Genomic DNA, 17,821 nt, shown 5'->3' on the forward strand with positions numbered 1-17,821 from the left:
TATTTTCAAATTAAAAAATAAATTTAATTCAGTAATTAAGAAACTATTAACATTTTCTCAAAATGTCCTCATATAAACATTTCTATGGTCGTTAACCCATAATTAGTCAATACACACACTATAATTAAAATAGCCACTTTTAGATATCTTCTATTATACATAAATCTTCACACCTAGGTATTTTAAAACACTTAACATATATTTTGATCATAAAATGTGATGAGGAATTTATTTTTAAAATTTTTTGCAAGAAAAAATAAAGCTTAAGTTTGATAGCTTGTGATCATATCAATCAATACAAGACTCAATACATTTTATTAAAAGTTTTTTAAAGGCTCCCAAAAGTGTTTACTACTAGTGACCAAAATTTGATGCTAGAGCACATAATCTTATACTGGATATATTAATACCAATTAATTTATTAATTGACAAATTATTTTAAAATTCATAAGTATGTATAAGCAATTTACATCTTATTTACATATAAAAACAAGTGTTTAAATAATTTAATAATATGATAAATTCATTTAAAGGTAATACTTTGGGCTCTGGTAATAATTATCATATGGTTGTTTGTATGGTTCTTCAGGGATCTTTGGTTTTGGAACGAACGGATTTTTTGTTGCGTCCGTGTTTAATCTAAACATAAAAAGTTAGATATACCATAATATTATAATATTTGTATAGTCTTTTTACTGGCTTCTATTAATTAAATTAATAATCGTAAAAATTATGCTTAAATAAATTATTGAATAAAAAAAAAAAATGCTTACTGATAATAATATGTCGCCTTGCTACAGTCTACATTGTACCACCAATCGCAAGTAAATTCCTTTTGATTGAACAAAGTGCCGTTGGAGCACAAAAAAGATGCTCCTTGATGACCTTCACGACCGTCGTGGCAGATATGGTAAGCCTAGAATATATTAAATCAAATTTTAAATCTGAAAAATTAAATAATGAATTATCTAGAAATATTTGTTATTATCATAATAACATATTGTATTATAACCTTTTAGTTTATTTATACAAATAAACCAATGTCTTTAAAATAGTGCTATAATATTTTACCAAAATAAATATTGTTTAAAGCACACTTAAATTTTAAGCTACACACAATTTTAAGGGCTGAACTCCTAACTCCTAAGTTAATAGTTGTACAATAATCTAAACCTAAATATTGTAGTATTATAATTATTGCCATATATAGAATATTACATATGTTATGATAAACGTTTGATGAAAATTTCGAATATATTTGGTTAGCACCGAATTTAGAGGTATGGTAACCTTAACGACAACAAAGGAGTGAAGGTCCCTAATCATTTTTTAATACCTAGGTTAATTATTATTTTTCGAGAATTTCAATAATTTCCAACAAGGAAAAATAATAAAATAAAATATAAGAAATAAATTAAGATAATATGACGTTAACAAATTAAATCTTCTAACATCATTTCTAACACGAAACAGTAAAAATATTCTGTAGTTCGTCGTTTAATAGAATATTCAAATTACATTTTTATTAAATCTGTTCATGTCTATTATCTGGTAAGGATGAAAATATATACTTTATTCAATTTTCAAAGATGTTATAAAATATTTCTGCTTGAACGTTAAATACTAAATATAAAATATACAAAATCAAAATTTTTCATAAAGACATTTATTTTTTATTATTGTTAATAATAAAAAGTAAATGATAATTTATCTAGCTAAAAAATTATATGTAGGTACCTACTACTTCAGCTAAGTTTTTAAATTTATTATGTAAAAAAAAAAAATAATTATTAGTTTAATTTTCTATGCGTGGTTTCTATATAAATAATAATTAATTATTACAAGATTATAAGATACGTATAACTCAGACACTCGACACTAAGTGCATTAGTGAGTAGTGATCAAATGAAACTGTGGTAATAATTATTATAATAAATAATACCTTTGTAATTATAGTTTAGTCATTGCCTTAAATTAATATTTTTTCTTATAGTACATTTATTTATAATATATTAAGTCATTTAAAAAAAATGTTTGTTCATTTTGGTTTAGGGAAAAAAATATGATAATTCAATTATTTCGAGGTTAAATAATTGTGTAATTATACTTTTCTTTTCGGGTACGTAAAATACGTTCTCTTAAATTATTATCGTAACAACAAGGCAATGCATAACGATGAAAAGTTGTACTTCCCATTTCTCTACAAGACTACAGCTGTAACTCAATATGTTATTGCCAAATGTCAATTGCCCAACATGAATAAATGAATACCTATATTATTATTTATTATAATAACATAATGATTTTGCCTAGTGTGAAGCGGTTATCTGTTAGAGACGAGTAAAATGTAATTTTTGTAAACTACATATCAATAACATAATACTCACTACTCGTACAGCTAAAAATATAAATTAAGTGGCATAACATCTTCCTAAAAACGGGTTTTCGACAATTTTGCAATGAAAGACTTTACTTATTCATTATTATTCTATTAAACGTATTTATTTTAATATTATACTACCTTCACTGTAAAGTATTATGTAGTCATCATTCGTTGCACATTACCTTGTTCACTATTAATTATTGCCTATAATATATTTAATTATTTGTTGACTATTGATATAGGTATCTTAATCAACTTATCCAAATAATATAAAAGCAATGCAAAAATGTATCTAAGATTCCATTATATTGTAGAACCTATACATATAAATATAAAAAATATATAAACCTATTTTATATTTTATGCTTTTACAGGTTGGCTCTTTTAATAGTAAATACTTGTTATCTTAAAATGTATTAATTTTTTAGAAATTATTTTTTTTACATAATTTAATGTAATTACAAAAAAATATTTTTTAAACTTTTTTTTTATGAATTTTCATGTTTTAGGGGTACCTATTTGTTCCACTTCACTTCATTCATCTAAACTTTAAATAATTACTATACTACTAATGTCTAATAGTACTACTACTCATTCGAAATTCGATTTTTATATTATAAAAAAATCTTAGTAAAATATTGTACTTTTGAATATGAAGTTAAAAATGCGAGTTGCTAATAAAAAAAAATTAAAAAGTTGATAAGTAATAAATAATAATATTAAAATGTATAACTATTTTTTCAAAACCTATCTTACAAGGACTTCAAATTATGAAAATGATGTAATGAAATATTTCTAAAATCGTTAATACTTTTCGAGAAAATAAACGTTTACCTTTAAAATATAATCAGTGATCGCCTTATACGTCATATAAAAACAGAAAACAGAACAATAAGTTAGATAAGTGGATAGCATAGAGCGTGTTATCTATGGTGATATAGGTAAGCGATAAGTGATAATAGGTACTGCATTTATGACAAATATAATGTATAATATTATCATTTGTAAAATAATTTGTATATGTACCTAATTGATAATTGCTGCAAATTAAATTTCAATAGTATCTCAAACCTATGTATTATAGACTATAGTCACTACTCGTTGATATATTAAATCATGTTTTCCTATTTATTTTATAAACTGTAATTAATAAGTCACTATACCTGGCATCCGGTCTCCACGTTGGCATACATGCCGGGTGCGTACGGTACGTCTTTGCAGTTGAAACTCGTCTGTGGTACCGCGTGGTAAATAGGGTAGTCTATTCCCGGTGTGCCGGGTACTTTGCTCAGATCTTGGTGACTCTCCTCTTTGTGGTTCTGAACGTATCCACCAGAATAGCCGTTATATGCTTGTCTCTGTGCGAAGAATAAAAATCAATTATGGTACATAAAGTATTTAGAAACATATATATTAGTGTAAGCTGCAACACAATATTATTTTTATTCACACGTCGCATAAACAAATTATCTATTCTACGATGCGCGATTAAAACTACAAACGGAGTCTCCTCAGTCATCTTTGGAGTTTTGCGGTGTTATCAGCTAAATCCCATAATTAAAAATGTAGGACAGGTACCTATATTGACGTGCAGAATATCTGTAAAGAGTTAAATTTATCCCATAATATTACCTAGTTGATATGCAAATTATCTATATCTTTAGTATCTTTATCTAAATAATATGAAAGGTAATGTAAACGACTAAGATATTGTAAAAATAATTGACCAACATAAAATCCAACTCCCGATGCGGCTGCCTACTGTAAAAAATATTTTTATTTTTTATTTTTTTCCTAGTTGTTTCAACAATATTGTACATTTAATATTTTTAAATAACAACACGTGTACAATTTAGAATTAGAATAATTATAAAGTACACAAATCGACTTTGATCTTTAAAAGCACCATATTTATAGGTGTCCAAGTGATATAATTATAATAGGTATCTTTCTATAAATAATAAATATGTATAAAACACACGGTGTAGATATATTTGTAACGGAATTTTACCTGTTTTAGAGCTCCGTTAGTAGTGTCATGGCACATTACCACTACGACGGTTACGACAGCGATTATCGTTTTAGAAGACATCTTATTCTCGCACTGTGTTCGATGTGTTCTTTTACTGATGTATACTTACAATATACTGGATAGGTATATTTTGATGATATGATTGTGTACAACTAGAAGTATACGGTAGGTATTTGGATAAAATCGTATTCCGCGGTCGATTATTCGTCGTGACGTTCGTTTGTAATAATATCACACAATACTATTTTTTGCGTTCTCGGCGTGTACTTACGCGAAAAACAGCTAGACACGACTGTGTGCGCGCGTCAAGTTGCGGCAGACCCAGCGGAGAGACGTTAATGTATCATGTAATTATGTGCACCTCCTATAACCTATCCGGCGTTATTCTGCTGCTCTGCAGCAGCGGGAAAGGTCTTGAGACACGCGTACGCGTGATGGAAACATCGATGTCGGCCTCTGCAAATAAAGGCGTATACCTACTCGTAATACGCGATTGTGTGTGTCATGTGACCATGTACGGGTTTTTTTCTCCTTCAGCGATTGTTGTTGCATACTATTTTACATTATACATACCTACCTAATGTATTTAAAAAAAAAAGAATATATATATATATCATGTATCTGGTTTATTGTACGAGTATACACGTAAGCCGAGGGCCGGGATGTCGTGCGTGTGAATCGAGCACTTATAACCAGGTAATAATGTATACAATATACATTATACATATATGTACATATAGTGTTATGTAGACGAAACATAATTTTATATCATATATTATTATATAACGCGTGGCGGGCATATATATTATGTATAAATATTGTAATACATATTAAAATTGTAGGTCTAAAAGCAAAGATAGACTTCTAAGCTATATATATATATGTGCAAACACACATTAGTTATTACCACGATACGTAGTTAAAAAATATACTTACCAAATAATATTATATAACGGGAAATATATATAGTTAAACTAATTGAATAATTGTGGCATACCTAGAATTAACTTAAATTAATAATATCAAATAGGTACTATCAATAGATACTAAAAATCGGATTGAGTGATTCATGTTATTGTATTATTAAGTTACGTAAAAATTATTACGACTTAATTATAAATGTACAACTATAACTATAAATTTAGTAAATAATATTTTATTGTATTAACTGTTAACTTGAAACTATGCGTGTGGTGCTGTAATAGTAAGTAAACATATTATTCATCTAAGATTAAAAGTATAGCTACCCATATGAAGTAATACAACACTGCAGTATGTTGTATGTACGTAAATTTCTTATATAAGGCAAAAGTTATAAGTTTATAAGGTATATGCAGTGGCGCAAATATGGGGGGGCTTGGGGGGACATAGTCCCCCCAAAATTTGTAATAGTCTCTTCCAAAAATGTTCATCACTTTTAAAATTTTTTTGTTCATGAAAAATAGTAAATACTGATTTTTTTATAAAAAAATACGTCTTGGTTTTTTTTTTTTATTGGTTACCATCATTTTCTTCTGTGTCAGTCACAAAAAATGTGAGACTTCAGTCCCCCCAAAAAAATTAAGCTAGTTGCGCCACTGGGCATATGTAATATTTAAACTAAATTAGTAGCCTACATAAATGGTTCATAAAATCAACTCCCCCTCTCCTAAATGAGATTTTTTAATTGAATATCATTTAATATAAGTATAAGCTAGACTGTTTGCGTACCTTAAAAATTATAATCTTTTCAAAATAATAAAATAATCTCAAATTAGTCATATAAACATTTTAAAATTATTTAGGTAGTAATAAATAATAGTTATCTAAGATATTTTCATGATTCCTTAGACTATCTATTTAACTAAAATCTATAGTTGATACATAAACTAGTAGGTACCCATAATACGCTATTATATATTCACAAATACTTATGTCACTGAGTTTAATGACGCTTACGTTGTTGTTATACATAATTTGTAACAATTTATTTTAAGAATCTCGCTTATAATTTTTATACAAATGTAAAAATAGGATATTGTAGTAATATTTCAATATTTAACGTTTGTATAACTAACATAATAACCATAAAATACCACCATGTATATAAACTAAATAACATAGGCTCGTGAGAGTGAGTCCTTTTGGCGGAACATAATTTTTTAGATATTATCCTACAAAACAAGGTCGGAAAACCTCATAGAGAACAATATTATTTATCTTTTACTGAATACAATAGAACATTTTCAGATCGATGTTATCATGTTTATTGTATACGATATGTCGATATAAGTAATATAACTATTAAATAACTCCTTGGAAAATAATTAAGTACCTAGATCTTATAAACATGTAATTCAGATAAAAGAAATGTGTTTCACAGTTTATACCATCGTTGAAACGTTTCAAATATTCAAACAATAATATTGATTATTGTTATTTTTGAATTCGAAAGTTATTCATTTTTTTTTTCAATCTTACCTTGAAATTAAATAAAATCATTAGGTAAAATTGAACGTGTATACGCAATACGCTTAAATGTACATACCAACATGTATAGGCACTTATTTTTTTATTATTATGAAAAACCGTACAAATACGCCATAGTAAATAATATAAAAATAATACATTGTAAGGGAAAACTATCAAGTGAGAGAAGACGTAAAGAAAGAACTCTTCAAGACAGAAATGTATTAATTTTATATTAAAAGTATTTATTGATATATTTTTTTTTTTTAATATTATTAATCTTTGTAATCAATACTTAATATTACAATGATACAAACACATACATAATTATATATAACTTTAAATTGATAATGAATAATGAAATAAAAAAGTTATGAAACAATTTAAACCTATTTTCGTGAATTCACGACGTATGATGATTTCAATCTACGATTTATCATAATATTTATTGCAGTACAGGACTTTTAAAATCAATCAGGAAGAACTAAAATCAAACAACGTAAAAAGGGAATATTTAAACTAAAGAAAGAGACCAGTCTTCGTCAAAATCAATATTTTTGTTTTTAAAGTAATTCAACAACAAAATAATAAATAACCAATTAAGTATTAACCGTTAAGAGATTTATTGATATTTTTACAAAATATTCATATTGATATTTTTAGTATTTCTTAGACATCGTAATATAATTTTCATAGTATTTTAGATTTTTTTTTAACTATTTATCAACATTTGAAAAACCTAATGATATTATGTATACTCTTTAATTAATTTCGATACATTGTTTTTATAATTCAAAAAATATTAATAGCAAAAACTTAAATACTTATTGCTCTACAACTTTAACTATAATTTTTTATACACGCAATGAAATATCATTAGAAAATCATTTTTAGCTAATTATTGGCAAATAAAGTTTTTAAATTGTATTTGTTTTTTCTCTATAAGTCAGTGCCAAAAGCAGACAGACACGATGAACATAAATGTTTCTCGGTGAAGTCTTTGAGTTCAAAGCAACAATCATGTTTTCATTTGTCAATTCTATGGAGCTTGGCGGGTTGTTCGATTCGGAACAATGGCTTGTAAGTAAGCGACAGCGGCTTCACCGTAAAGCACTTTATATCCATCGTGTCTGTCCAATTTTAGAATTGACTGTTGCTTGACCAATCGTTTTATGATCCGAGTCTTCGTACTCAAGAGTAGCACGTGACACCCCTGCTTTGGCTTTTGGCGGCAGAGGAGGTGGGTGTGCTAGACAAGATTTTTTTGACCGGAAATGTTAGTCTTTTGTTGACCTCGTAAACAGTCAGTGTACTTTTAATATGTCTGATGAAAATCTCTCAAGCAACATGTGACATACCGCTGATTTTGGTGAGTTTGATACCAATTTAGCCAATTATTGGAATTCGATAATACAAATAAAACCTTTTTCAATTGATATTTTTTTATCTAAATGTATATACCTTAAGTCCTAAAATACCGAGCATTACTTGTAATGTTACTTTTAATTTTGTTTGTACATACCTCACATATTTTGTATAGATACATCTTTACAAATAATATATTTTTCATCGAGATTTATTTTTATAACCTATTAGGAATATCTATAAAATACGTTTAAATACATAATATTAGGTGTAATCACAATTATACTGGGTGTAAAGGTAAAATGAATACCCTGGAACGGCTGGAACATCAAACAAATATAATTTAGATTTCAAATAATAAAGGCAGTAAAGCTTTCATAAACAGCTGTCAGATATTAAATATAAAGAACTAATATAGGTAATATTGGCTAAATAAATTATTAAAACATGTCTACCTATTTTTATTTTTTTGAATACTTAAAATAATCGTAAATTAGTTATAGCGCTGATAATCTTGTAGGTGCAGATTTGATTAACTTCTTCAAAACATGCACCGGGTTTTAAAATAATAAATATAAACATATTAAAAACAATATATTTGTATGCATCATTGAATATTTTAAATATAATGTATTACGTTAATGATTTTTTTTTTAAAGTTGTATGTATATATAAAATCGTTTCTTTTACAAAATAAAAATAACCTTTCACCTAAATAATGAATAAACAGAAGATATTAAATGATTATTCTATTAATTAAATATACTCTATAGTATATATAGTGTATACATACACGATGCATGTGAATCTCAGATGTCCTTGTCAGCATAAATATATTAGTTGTTACTTAATATAATGTTATCCAATTGGCAATTAATTATCTTAATCAAACGTTTTCGTTGATGTGTTAATGAAATTGTACTATACAAAATTCGTTTAAATGTATCTTTGAAGTTGAACGTTTTTGATTAAATATTTAAAGTAATTTATAACTTGGATATAATTTATTGAATTTTACCGACTCGGCTTTAATTTTACTATAATTTAAACGACCAACGAACAGTGAACATAATAGTATCATCGTATATTATCATAAAGGATTTTTTAATTTTTCAATGTATATTGGTTTTTTATTATAGTTATTTTATTATTTAGGTATCCAGAATAAAATAAGTATCTTAAATTTGAATTAAATAATTTCGCTCAGAATTGTTTTCTTCAAGCCATAATTTATCATTGAATTTAAATTTAACAGACTTTGTCTATAATGATTTACTGAATAACGATAAGTATTCTCGAAACCTTTAACGGCTTTAATCTACTATTATACACCAAAGCATCTTTTTATTACCAACTCAATGAACTAACAATTTTAAATGTAAATAATACACTAAGTACTTTCTAAACTAATTCAAATTAAAAAATAAATAAATAATAAAAAATATTATAAGAAAAATACTTTTCTAGTAGGCGAAAATGTATTTATTTTTTTAGATTTATCTTTAGAATGAAAATATTAATATGTATACAATGTAAAATATATACATACAATACACATGCATAGTAATACATTTAATTAACTGTGACTTTTTATCGCTATGGAAAATTAAAATAAGATGTACAACTTAAATTTAAAATGTTCTAAGAAATAAGTAGTTATGTATAGAATATGTAGTTATTACTACGTTGTGTAGAATAAATACATATTAGGACCTATTCTTGGAAAATTTAAAAAATAACATAATAATCTCTGAGGCCACTGGAAATAATCAGGCCATCATAGAAAGATAAATACCTACGTTGTATAATATATAAAAATATATCCTATATTTCTATTTAATATTTATGTGTATCCACCGTACTGTTCAAATAAGTAGTTAATTAGGATTCGCTGTAATAATTTAGTGGAGAAAAAAGATTAAATCACGTTTTTAAACGCACATTAAAACATCTATTATCATTGTACTCGTGTAATTGATGTGGACTTATTGTTTAAATTTCGGTTTCAATGAGAATTCCGTGACCACGAGGTACGTAGACACGTAGTAATATTATAATACTAATATTTTGATACGCGTAATGGGGTAATCCTCGAAAAGTGAAGGTTAAACGAATTTTAGTAAGCGTTGCCTTCAGTTTTCAGACATCAAACAATATGATCTATGATTTATGCAACCTAAATCTATCAACCAACCTACTGTACGGATATGATTTTAAAACTGTAATCATTATATTTATTACCAATAACCCGTTGCTCTCGTTCTCGTGTGACTATTACTTGAGCTTACTATTAATAGTAGGTACAATATGATCGTGAAACCTTCGGGGTATAGTACAATATTATTATGGTCTATATCCACTTTCACTAAATTTAATATGAGACTACGATAGATATAATACGAAATAAGAATTAAACACTTCACGCTCATATTTTATGTGTTAGGTAATTTTTTCACCACTTGCAGACTATATCTGTATAAATTACGTATATTATTACCCGTTTTCCATAAAAGTTAATGTAATAATATAATGCATCAAATAATAATTGATGATTTTTATTCGGATACTGCAGTTTATATAACTATATCGTCTATATCTATGCTATTTCTATTGTTTTTGTATAACTATTGACTATTAAATTAATAAATTGACCATTATTTATTTTAATCCGTGTACATAATATTATACCTGTAAATTATTTTTGCAAAATTATTGACAATAGTATTCATATATGTACTACGGATTACGGATGCATAATATCTTGTCCGATAATGCCAAGGAAATTTTTGTATAAAATAAACGAACATATTACGAGTATTATTGCATAATATTATTACTTGAACTGAAATTGAATTATTTGAAATATTTGAGGTTTTTATTTCTTTTTCTCTAATCTTTATTAATGTTTAATTAATTTTTATCATAATTTTTTGATAATAAAACATCCGATATTACCTGTTTTAAAGTACATTTCTTCTCACATATCTCGGTAGGTGTCTATTATTCTCGAGCTATGTCCGCTTGCGTACATTTACCCTTTTTTGCGACTCGTTTATGTACAAATGCACAACTCGATTGTGCATACACATTTTTTAACTATTACGTTTAAATGATCCAAACGTAGAACTCGTTTGCGTACATAAACTATAAGAAAAATCTACCAAAACTCAAAAAAACATACAAATAGCGCTGGTAACTCGTGTCTTGTTAACATCACGCGTTCAACTATATAGACCAGTGGTCTTCAACCGGTGGGTCGCGACCCAAAAATGGGTCGCGTAAGCCTTAAAATTGGGTCGTGACAAGTCTTTTTTTTTAATAAAAATTAGATTTATAAAATTATATAAGGTAAAAAAATAATAATAATATTATTATATTATAATCATAATGGATATCAAGTAAAATGTTTCATATTACACTGGTATGATTCTATATAAGCAATTTGTTCTTTTTTATCAGGCTTACGTGGGTCGCGAAAAACATAGGCCTAAAAGAGTGGGTCGCGAGTTCAAAAAGGTTGAAGACCACTGATATAGACAAATACAAATATATGATCACTCAAAACGTAGCTGAATTATCATCAGCAATAATTGTAACTTGATTATACTCGATTTAATTAATACGTGTATCTTATCGAAATGTTTAAGGTAAATCGTATCATTATCTTACATAAGACACGACAAATTACAATATTAGTTGTAATTAGGATTTAGGAATGAAATGCAATAGTTACACGTACAAACAAGCAATAATTTTTCAGATCGAAAATCGTGTAGATATGTATTGCGCGCAAACGAGTATCACCGCTATTCCCAAATATATGTTCCTCTTTCCATATCAATACTTATCGAAATAATCATGATCAAAAAAATTCACTTGGGATTCTAAGATTAGAAAACGAATTTGGAACAGACTTGTTTCATAAAAAATAAACATTTAACTTTATGTGCATCATCAGATATCAGTTAAACAGATTCAATATATGTTTAAATTGTATACATGCAACATTTTTAGAATAATAATCTTTAAGTTTGTAATAATATGATTATTATTTTAAAATTATAATTAGATATTAGTGATATGATCATAGTAAATATCTTATTACTATATTTTATACTTGAACCAATGATGGCGTTGATTTACAATCAATAACGCATCGCATTATATTATTTTTTAAATTACTTTATGTTTTATTTGTAATAATAATTTCTAATCAATCATAATACGAAAAAAAATATAATTGACAAATTTATATATTTAAAAATAAATATTTTTATGATTGTAATAAGTCTTCCACGGTTGCAGCCGATGGTTGGAAATGTGATTGTATTGTTAATCCATTAGCCACGATTGTCATTTCAGCTATCTGATAATAAATATTATAAATATTCGTACGAATATGGTAAGAAAACTATAATTTTTTATATTTATCCCTTAATTAAGTCCGCTTGTATAGATAAAAATATGTCAATATGTTGAAAACTTTAAAATTAAAATTAAATAATATTGTACTAATTGGTCTAATTATTGTTAGTTAGCGATTATTAAAAATTTGAGAAATTGAGAACTGACATTTCCATGTCAATTGTTTTATTTATATTTAAAAATTATTTTCATTTAACTCTAATTGGATATTATTTCATTGTTAATCATAGTTAAATGAATAATATAAACGTCCAATAAAATAACTTACTAGTACACTTGGTGGAGTGGCTAAAATACTGATAACTGCATTAGCAACATCTTCAGTTTTAAGTGCTATTGGGCTATTTAGTTGAACGGTTGAGTTTGGTTCTTTATTAATACATTTATAAATACTTGATAAAAGGTCTGTTGAAACTGCTCCCGGACTTAAGCTCTTAAAATATTAAAATATATTACAAATGTAGTAATTAAAAAGCTTTTTTATTAGTCATGACTCGATTATTAGACTATATTAAATTGTTTGTAATTTTTACATACGGAAACTTTGATTTTTGAGCCAACTAATTGTAGTTCGTGACGAAGTCCCTCGCATAAGATCCTGACTGCGTGTTTTGTAGCATTATACATTTTCATTGAGAAGTGAGGTAGTATACTATGACCAGCAGTACTAAACGAGTATTGGTATAAAAATAAAATGAAATAATAAATAATGATTTGGTAATAATTATCTTTTTAGCTTTCGTATTTAAGTATTCTGTACACGTATAATCACAAGTTATTAATTAATCATAATAATTTATAATTTTTAGCATAAGATATACCTGTTTACTTGAATAATATGACCATCAATTTTATTTCTCGTCATAGATTGAAAAGCTTCCCTTGAACACACATTTAATGCCAAAACATTTAAATTCATCATATATTGCCAATCTTCCAGTTTTCCATCTTATTAAATCAATTAATAATGTAAAATGTATAATAAAAATGAATTAAGTAAATATAAATATATTTTTTCTCACTTAGAAGGCTTGATATTTTTACAGTTCCGGCATTATTGATTAAAATATAAACACCTCCCAATGTAGAATCTACCCAAGAAAATACATTTTTCACAGCTTGTTCGTCTGTCACATCGCAAACTTTTGTATGTACTTTTCCATGATCATTTCCTTTTTCATTTAGCAATTCTGCTAATTCCTTTAATAATTGTTAAAAAAAAAAAAATACTTTTACAAAATGTCTACTATTTTTCAGATATATCAGATATATAGTTGGTAAAACTATAACAAATATTTAAATATTTATGATGTTTCAGTTATCAATACAATGTTAATGTTAAAATAATTTAACTTTGAAATTCTTTTTACACGCTTTTTTATTATAGGATTTTATTCAGAAAAATCAACATTTTTGCAATTCATTTTTAGTCATTAGTCATAATATCATTATCAAAGTCTAGAAATTTACTTATTTTTTTTGGCTTGACTTAAAATCTAGTAGAATTCAATGGAAATTCATGTCAAGTCATTACGATTTAGAATATGAAATTTAAAAGTGCTTGTTTTTTTTGCTTATTTTTTATGTATGTATATTATTTTATTTTCTTCTTTAAAACGACCCAGGTGGTAAACACTGCTAAAACTAATTGATTTTTTTAGTCTCGAAAAAATATAATCAGCACCAGTGGCGTACGCATAATTTGTTTATAGAGGGGACAGGGGTTACCATTTATATACATATATGTGGATAAAAAATGTTTATAAAATTGTATTCTTCTTACATTTAAGGTCATACAGTAAAATTAAATTTTTAAAAATATATATTTTATGGTTTAACAAAGTAACAACACTTTACAGCTTAATATTAATTCGTCTTGATGCTTTTGATAATTCATCAAGTACAGCGTCTGTTGAGATTTCAATATCCCGATGAATATTTAACATTGCTAATTCGTTTAAACGAGATTCTCCGATTGTATTTCGTAGATAGGTTTTGAAACGGCGAAGAGTCAAAAAAGTTCTTTTGGGAGTGGCCGTCGTTACTGGTAAAGTAACAAGAATAATTAAAAGTTTTCGTACGATTGGAAATATTGTTTCATCACATACATATAAAGCCGAATGGGCATTTTTAATATTTTTATTTATTTGGCCTACATACTTCCACCATAATCTAAGTTCTCCGATACATTCTTGTTCACTGCAATTAACAATCTTTTCATAACGATATACCAAATTTACAATGTCAGTCTCGAATTGTTTTTTAAATTTTAAATTATTTATTTTTGATGGCAAAAGACATGGAAAGTTTGATCAAATTTGTTTATGATCTAACAAACGTCTTTGAACTCGAATAATGAAAAAATCTAAAAATGAAATGAATAATGAAACACAAAAAGTATTTACAAATATACAAACCTCTGTTAATTGTAATATTCCATAAAAGAAATCATTAAACATGTTTTACTTTGGGGGGGGGGGGGGTTAAACCCCTAAAATCTCCTATCAGTACACCACTGACAAGCATCGAATATTTTACAATATATTAAGAAAAACGTGAAATTTTTAAAAGGAAATACTATTTTTTATTTTTGGTAATTGAGTGATTTACCCATAGGGATTGCAATTTTTTTATATTACTCTATATTAATCTGGTAATATTAATAAAGCTATGAGGATTTTTTATTCATTATGTTTTGAATATATTATACGTCTTTATTATACTTAATATGATAGTCTTCGTAATATTTTTTATTAATATAAATTGTTCAGAAAATTATTTAAAACTATTAGAAAACAAATATCTTTTTGAAATTGTATTACTATAAATCTAATAATATAAAATAATAAGTAAAGATTAGGTACAGTCGTACAGATACTAAATGCTATAAGCTTTCATTATATTTATTTACGAATATAATTTTTCAACTAAATTTAATGATTAATATTATTTTTTTAACTTAAATTTAATAACCAATTATCAACTATTTATAAAAAAATAAAATATACAGTACTCAATCTAACCTTAGATGGTTAGATGAAATATATATTCGAAGTATCAACAATTTTTGGTATGTATTTAAATGATTATTGATTTATATAAGAGTATACATACCTGATACTTATGTAATATGTTCCGTAAAGTTATAATTATTTATATTTTTATATAAATATAAATAGTATATTTTAATATAATTTGTATTCAAATTATCATAAATGCTCTACTTTATTCTTATTATTAAAAAAAAAAAATTAAGTTTATAAGTATAAATATATAAAGTAATAAACCTTAAGCTTATCTTCTCTTCTAGCAAGCGCTACAACATGAACGCCGTATTCAACCAATTTGACAACGATCGCCTTACCGATCCCAGCACTAGCACCAGTTACTATTGCTACTTTGCCTTTCCACTGTTCCATAGTTAAAACACTTTTAAAGAAATTACATTAAAATACTAAATTAATTATATATTTATATAGACAAACAGTATAAAAACTCAACGACTACAAATATAATACAGTTGAGGTATACCTTTATACGAAACTTCTATATTACGATATATTGGTAGGTCGTAAATAGGTATATCCAGCTATTTTATGTACAGTACGTCGTATTTACAACTAACATAAAAATGTAAAATGTTGGTAGGTATTGTTAATTTATTATTTTTTTTAATGTAATATTATAAGTTTAATCTATTGAAATTAAAATCATCTCTTATGTTGGATTTAGATAATTTCCTACAAGATAAGTACTTAAGTTATATAATTATATGTATAATTGTTTATACCTATATTGTAATGCTAAAGTAGTTAATATTTGTTTAATCTAATCATATATAAACACAATAAATAGATAAAATATTTTTTGAAATTTTTCATTCTTTTAATACAATGGTTCAAGGCTGCCCGCAGAAATTTTTCTCAGGGGGGGGCTAGCAAAAAATAATACACTTACCATAAATTCTGTTTTTTATATTACATCGTAAAAAAAATTATTTATTTATTTTAATATTGCAAGTATATACATACATTTATAAATGTTTAATATTATGTTGTAGTTATAAATAAGCCCAGTGTCGTATTTTTTTTTATTTTTTTTTTTTTTTTTGGGGGGGGGGGGTGGTGGGTGGTGGGACCCCCCCCCCCCAAAAAAAAAAAAAAAAATTCAATAAGTATTTAATTTTGATAAATTTTGTAAGGAATTTGGCAAACAATAATATATGATTTGTGATGAACTAATTTAATATTATATCAAGTCATAAACTAATTCGGAAAGAAAATAAATTTAGTTTCAAATAATGTACTTATTATCCTATTATATTTTTAATTATTTATAGAACTATTATTCTTATAGCACCACTGGTATCGAATATAACAAACAAAATATATAGTAATAATTACTAAATTATTGTGACCGATTATGGTAACAAATGTGTAATAATACTAATAATAATGTATAATAATTTTATATTATTATTATCCTATTACAGTAAACATACAATTTATAATTTTATCTTGCGGCTCCGTGCCTTCTCATGTGTCTGTGTTACTTGTTTTTCCAGCGGAAATTTGTGTATATTTAGATATTAATTACAAGTTTTTTTTTTTTTTTTAATATATAAATATATTGGATCTTAAATATTTATATATATATTTATTTTAAAACATATTATTATTTGCTTTTATTTTTTAATTAAAATTATGTTTACAGTAGGTATTTTATATCTGTATGATTTAAATTACATAAGAATTTCTACTTTTAATTAAATAAATAAAAAATATTTCATTACAATATATTTTGATGAGTTTTTTATGAGCTTAGTGGTAGTAGATTTAAAACAGAGATATATTACAACCAATTAACAAAAAGTTTATACTTAAATTATCTGGACACCCCCCCCAAAAAAAAAAAAAAAAAACATTCAAAATACGCCTCTGAATAAGTCTGTATAATAAAAATGAAAAAAAATAATTAATAATAAATAATTATGACTCATTGATTATTATCGTCAAATAACAATTGAACACACCGTGATATTGAAATCCTACGAACAATTTTGTGTCACCTTATCAGTCATCAGTCCTCCTTATCGCCCTCCAAGACTGCTATATAAAATCCAAATGCAATAAAAATTAGGTAATATCTTAATTAACGGGGGGCGTGGC

General features: G+C 25.9%; 2 protein-coding genes across 2 annotated transcripts; both read right to left on the reverse strand.

The window, feature by feature from the left end:
- Nucleotides 1–268: 268 nt before the first annotated feature.
- LOC112594258 lies at nucleotides 269–4,832 on the reverse strand. Its single transcript, XM_025338951.1, has 4 exons — nucleotides 4,395–4,832; nucleotides 3,547–3,741; nucleotides 774–916; nucleotides 269–639 (listed from the first exon to the last, which is right to left on the reverse strand). The coding sequence occupies exons 1-4, from the start codon at nucleotides 4,473–4,475 to the stop codon at nucleotides 528–530; spliced, it is 531 nt and encodes a 176-aa protein (XP_025194736.1). The 5' UTR covers nucleotides 4,476–4,832; the 3' UTR covers nucleotides 269–527.
- Nucleotides 4,833–12,448: 7,616 nt separating this feature from the next.
- Nucleotides 12,449–16,291, reverse strand: LOC112594256 (farnesol dehydrogenase-like). Its single transcript, XM_025338948.1, has 7 exons — nucleotides 16,185–16,291; nucleotides 15,941–16,082; nucleotides 13,676–13,853; nucleotides 13,475–13,601; nucleotides 13,191–13,320; nucleotides 12,922–13,086; nucleotides 12,449–12,594 (listed from the first exon to the last, which is right to left on the reverse strand). The coding sequence occupies exons 2-7, from the start codon at nucleotides 16,070–16,072 to the stop codon at nucleotides 12,502–12,504; spliced, it is 825 nt and encodes a 274-aa protein (XP_025194733.1). The 5' UTR covers nucleotides 16,073–16,082; nucleotides 16,185–16,291; the 3' UTR covers nucleotides 12,449–12,501.
- Between the last annotated feature and the right edge of the window lie 1,530 nt (nucleotides 16,292–17,821).

Source organism: Melanaphis sacchari, unplaced genomic scaffold, assembly GCF_002803265.2.
Source record: "Melanaphis sacchari strain LSU unplaced genomic scaffold, SCAv2.0 Contig225_pilon_pilon, whole genome shotgun sequence".
In the NCBI taxonomy this organism is placed as follows: Eukaryota; Metazoa; Arthropoda; class Insecta; order Hemiptera; family Aphididae; genus Melanaphis; species Melanaphis sacchari.

What these genes read in the sequence shown, in the direction of transcription:
- LOC112594256 (XM_025338948.1), bottom strand. Translation starts at nt 16,072, where the DNA reads ATGGAACAGTGGAAAGGCAAAGTAGCAATAGTAACTGGTGCTAGTGCT. An exon ending in AAAAATATCAAGCCTTCTAA is followed by an intron (nt 13,602 to 13,675) that starts GTGAGAAAAAAT and finishes TGATTTAATAAG; the next exon opens with ATGGAAAACTGGAAGATTGG. An exon ending in CATATTATTCAAGTAAACAG is followed by an intron (nt 13,321 to 13,474) that starts GTATATCTTATG and finishes ATACTCGTTTAG; the next exon opens with TACTGCTGGTCATAGTATAC.
- LOC112594258 (XM_025338951.1), bottom strand. Translation starts at nt 4,475, where the DNA reads ATGTCTTCTAAAACGATAATCGCTGTCGTAACCGTCGTAGTGGTAATG. An exon ending in ACGTGGAGACCGGATGCCAG is followed by an intron (nt 917 to 3,546) that starts GTATAGTGACTT and finishes AATATATTCTAG; the next exon opens with GCTTACCATATCTGCCACGA. An exon ending in AAGGCGACATATTATTATCA is followed by an intron (nt 640 to 773) that starts GTAAGCATTTTT and finishes TTTTATGTTTAG; the next exon opens with ATTAAACACGGACGCAACAA.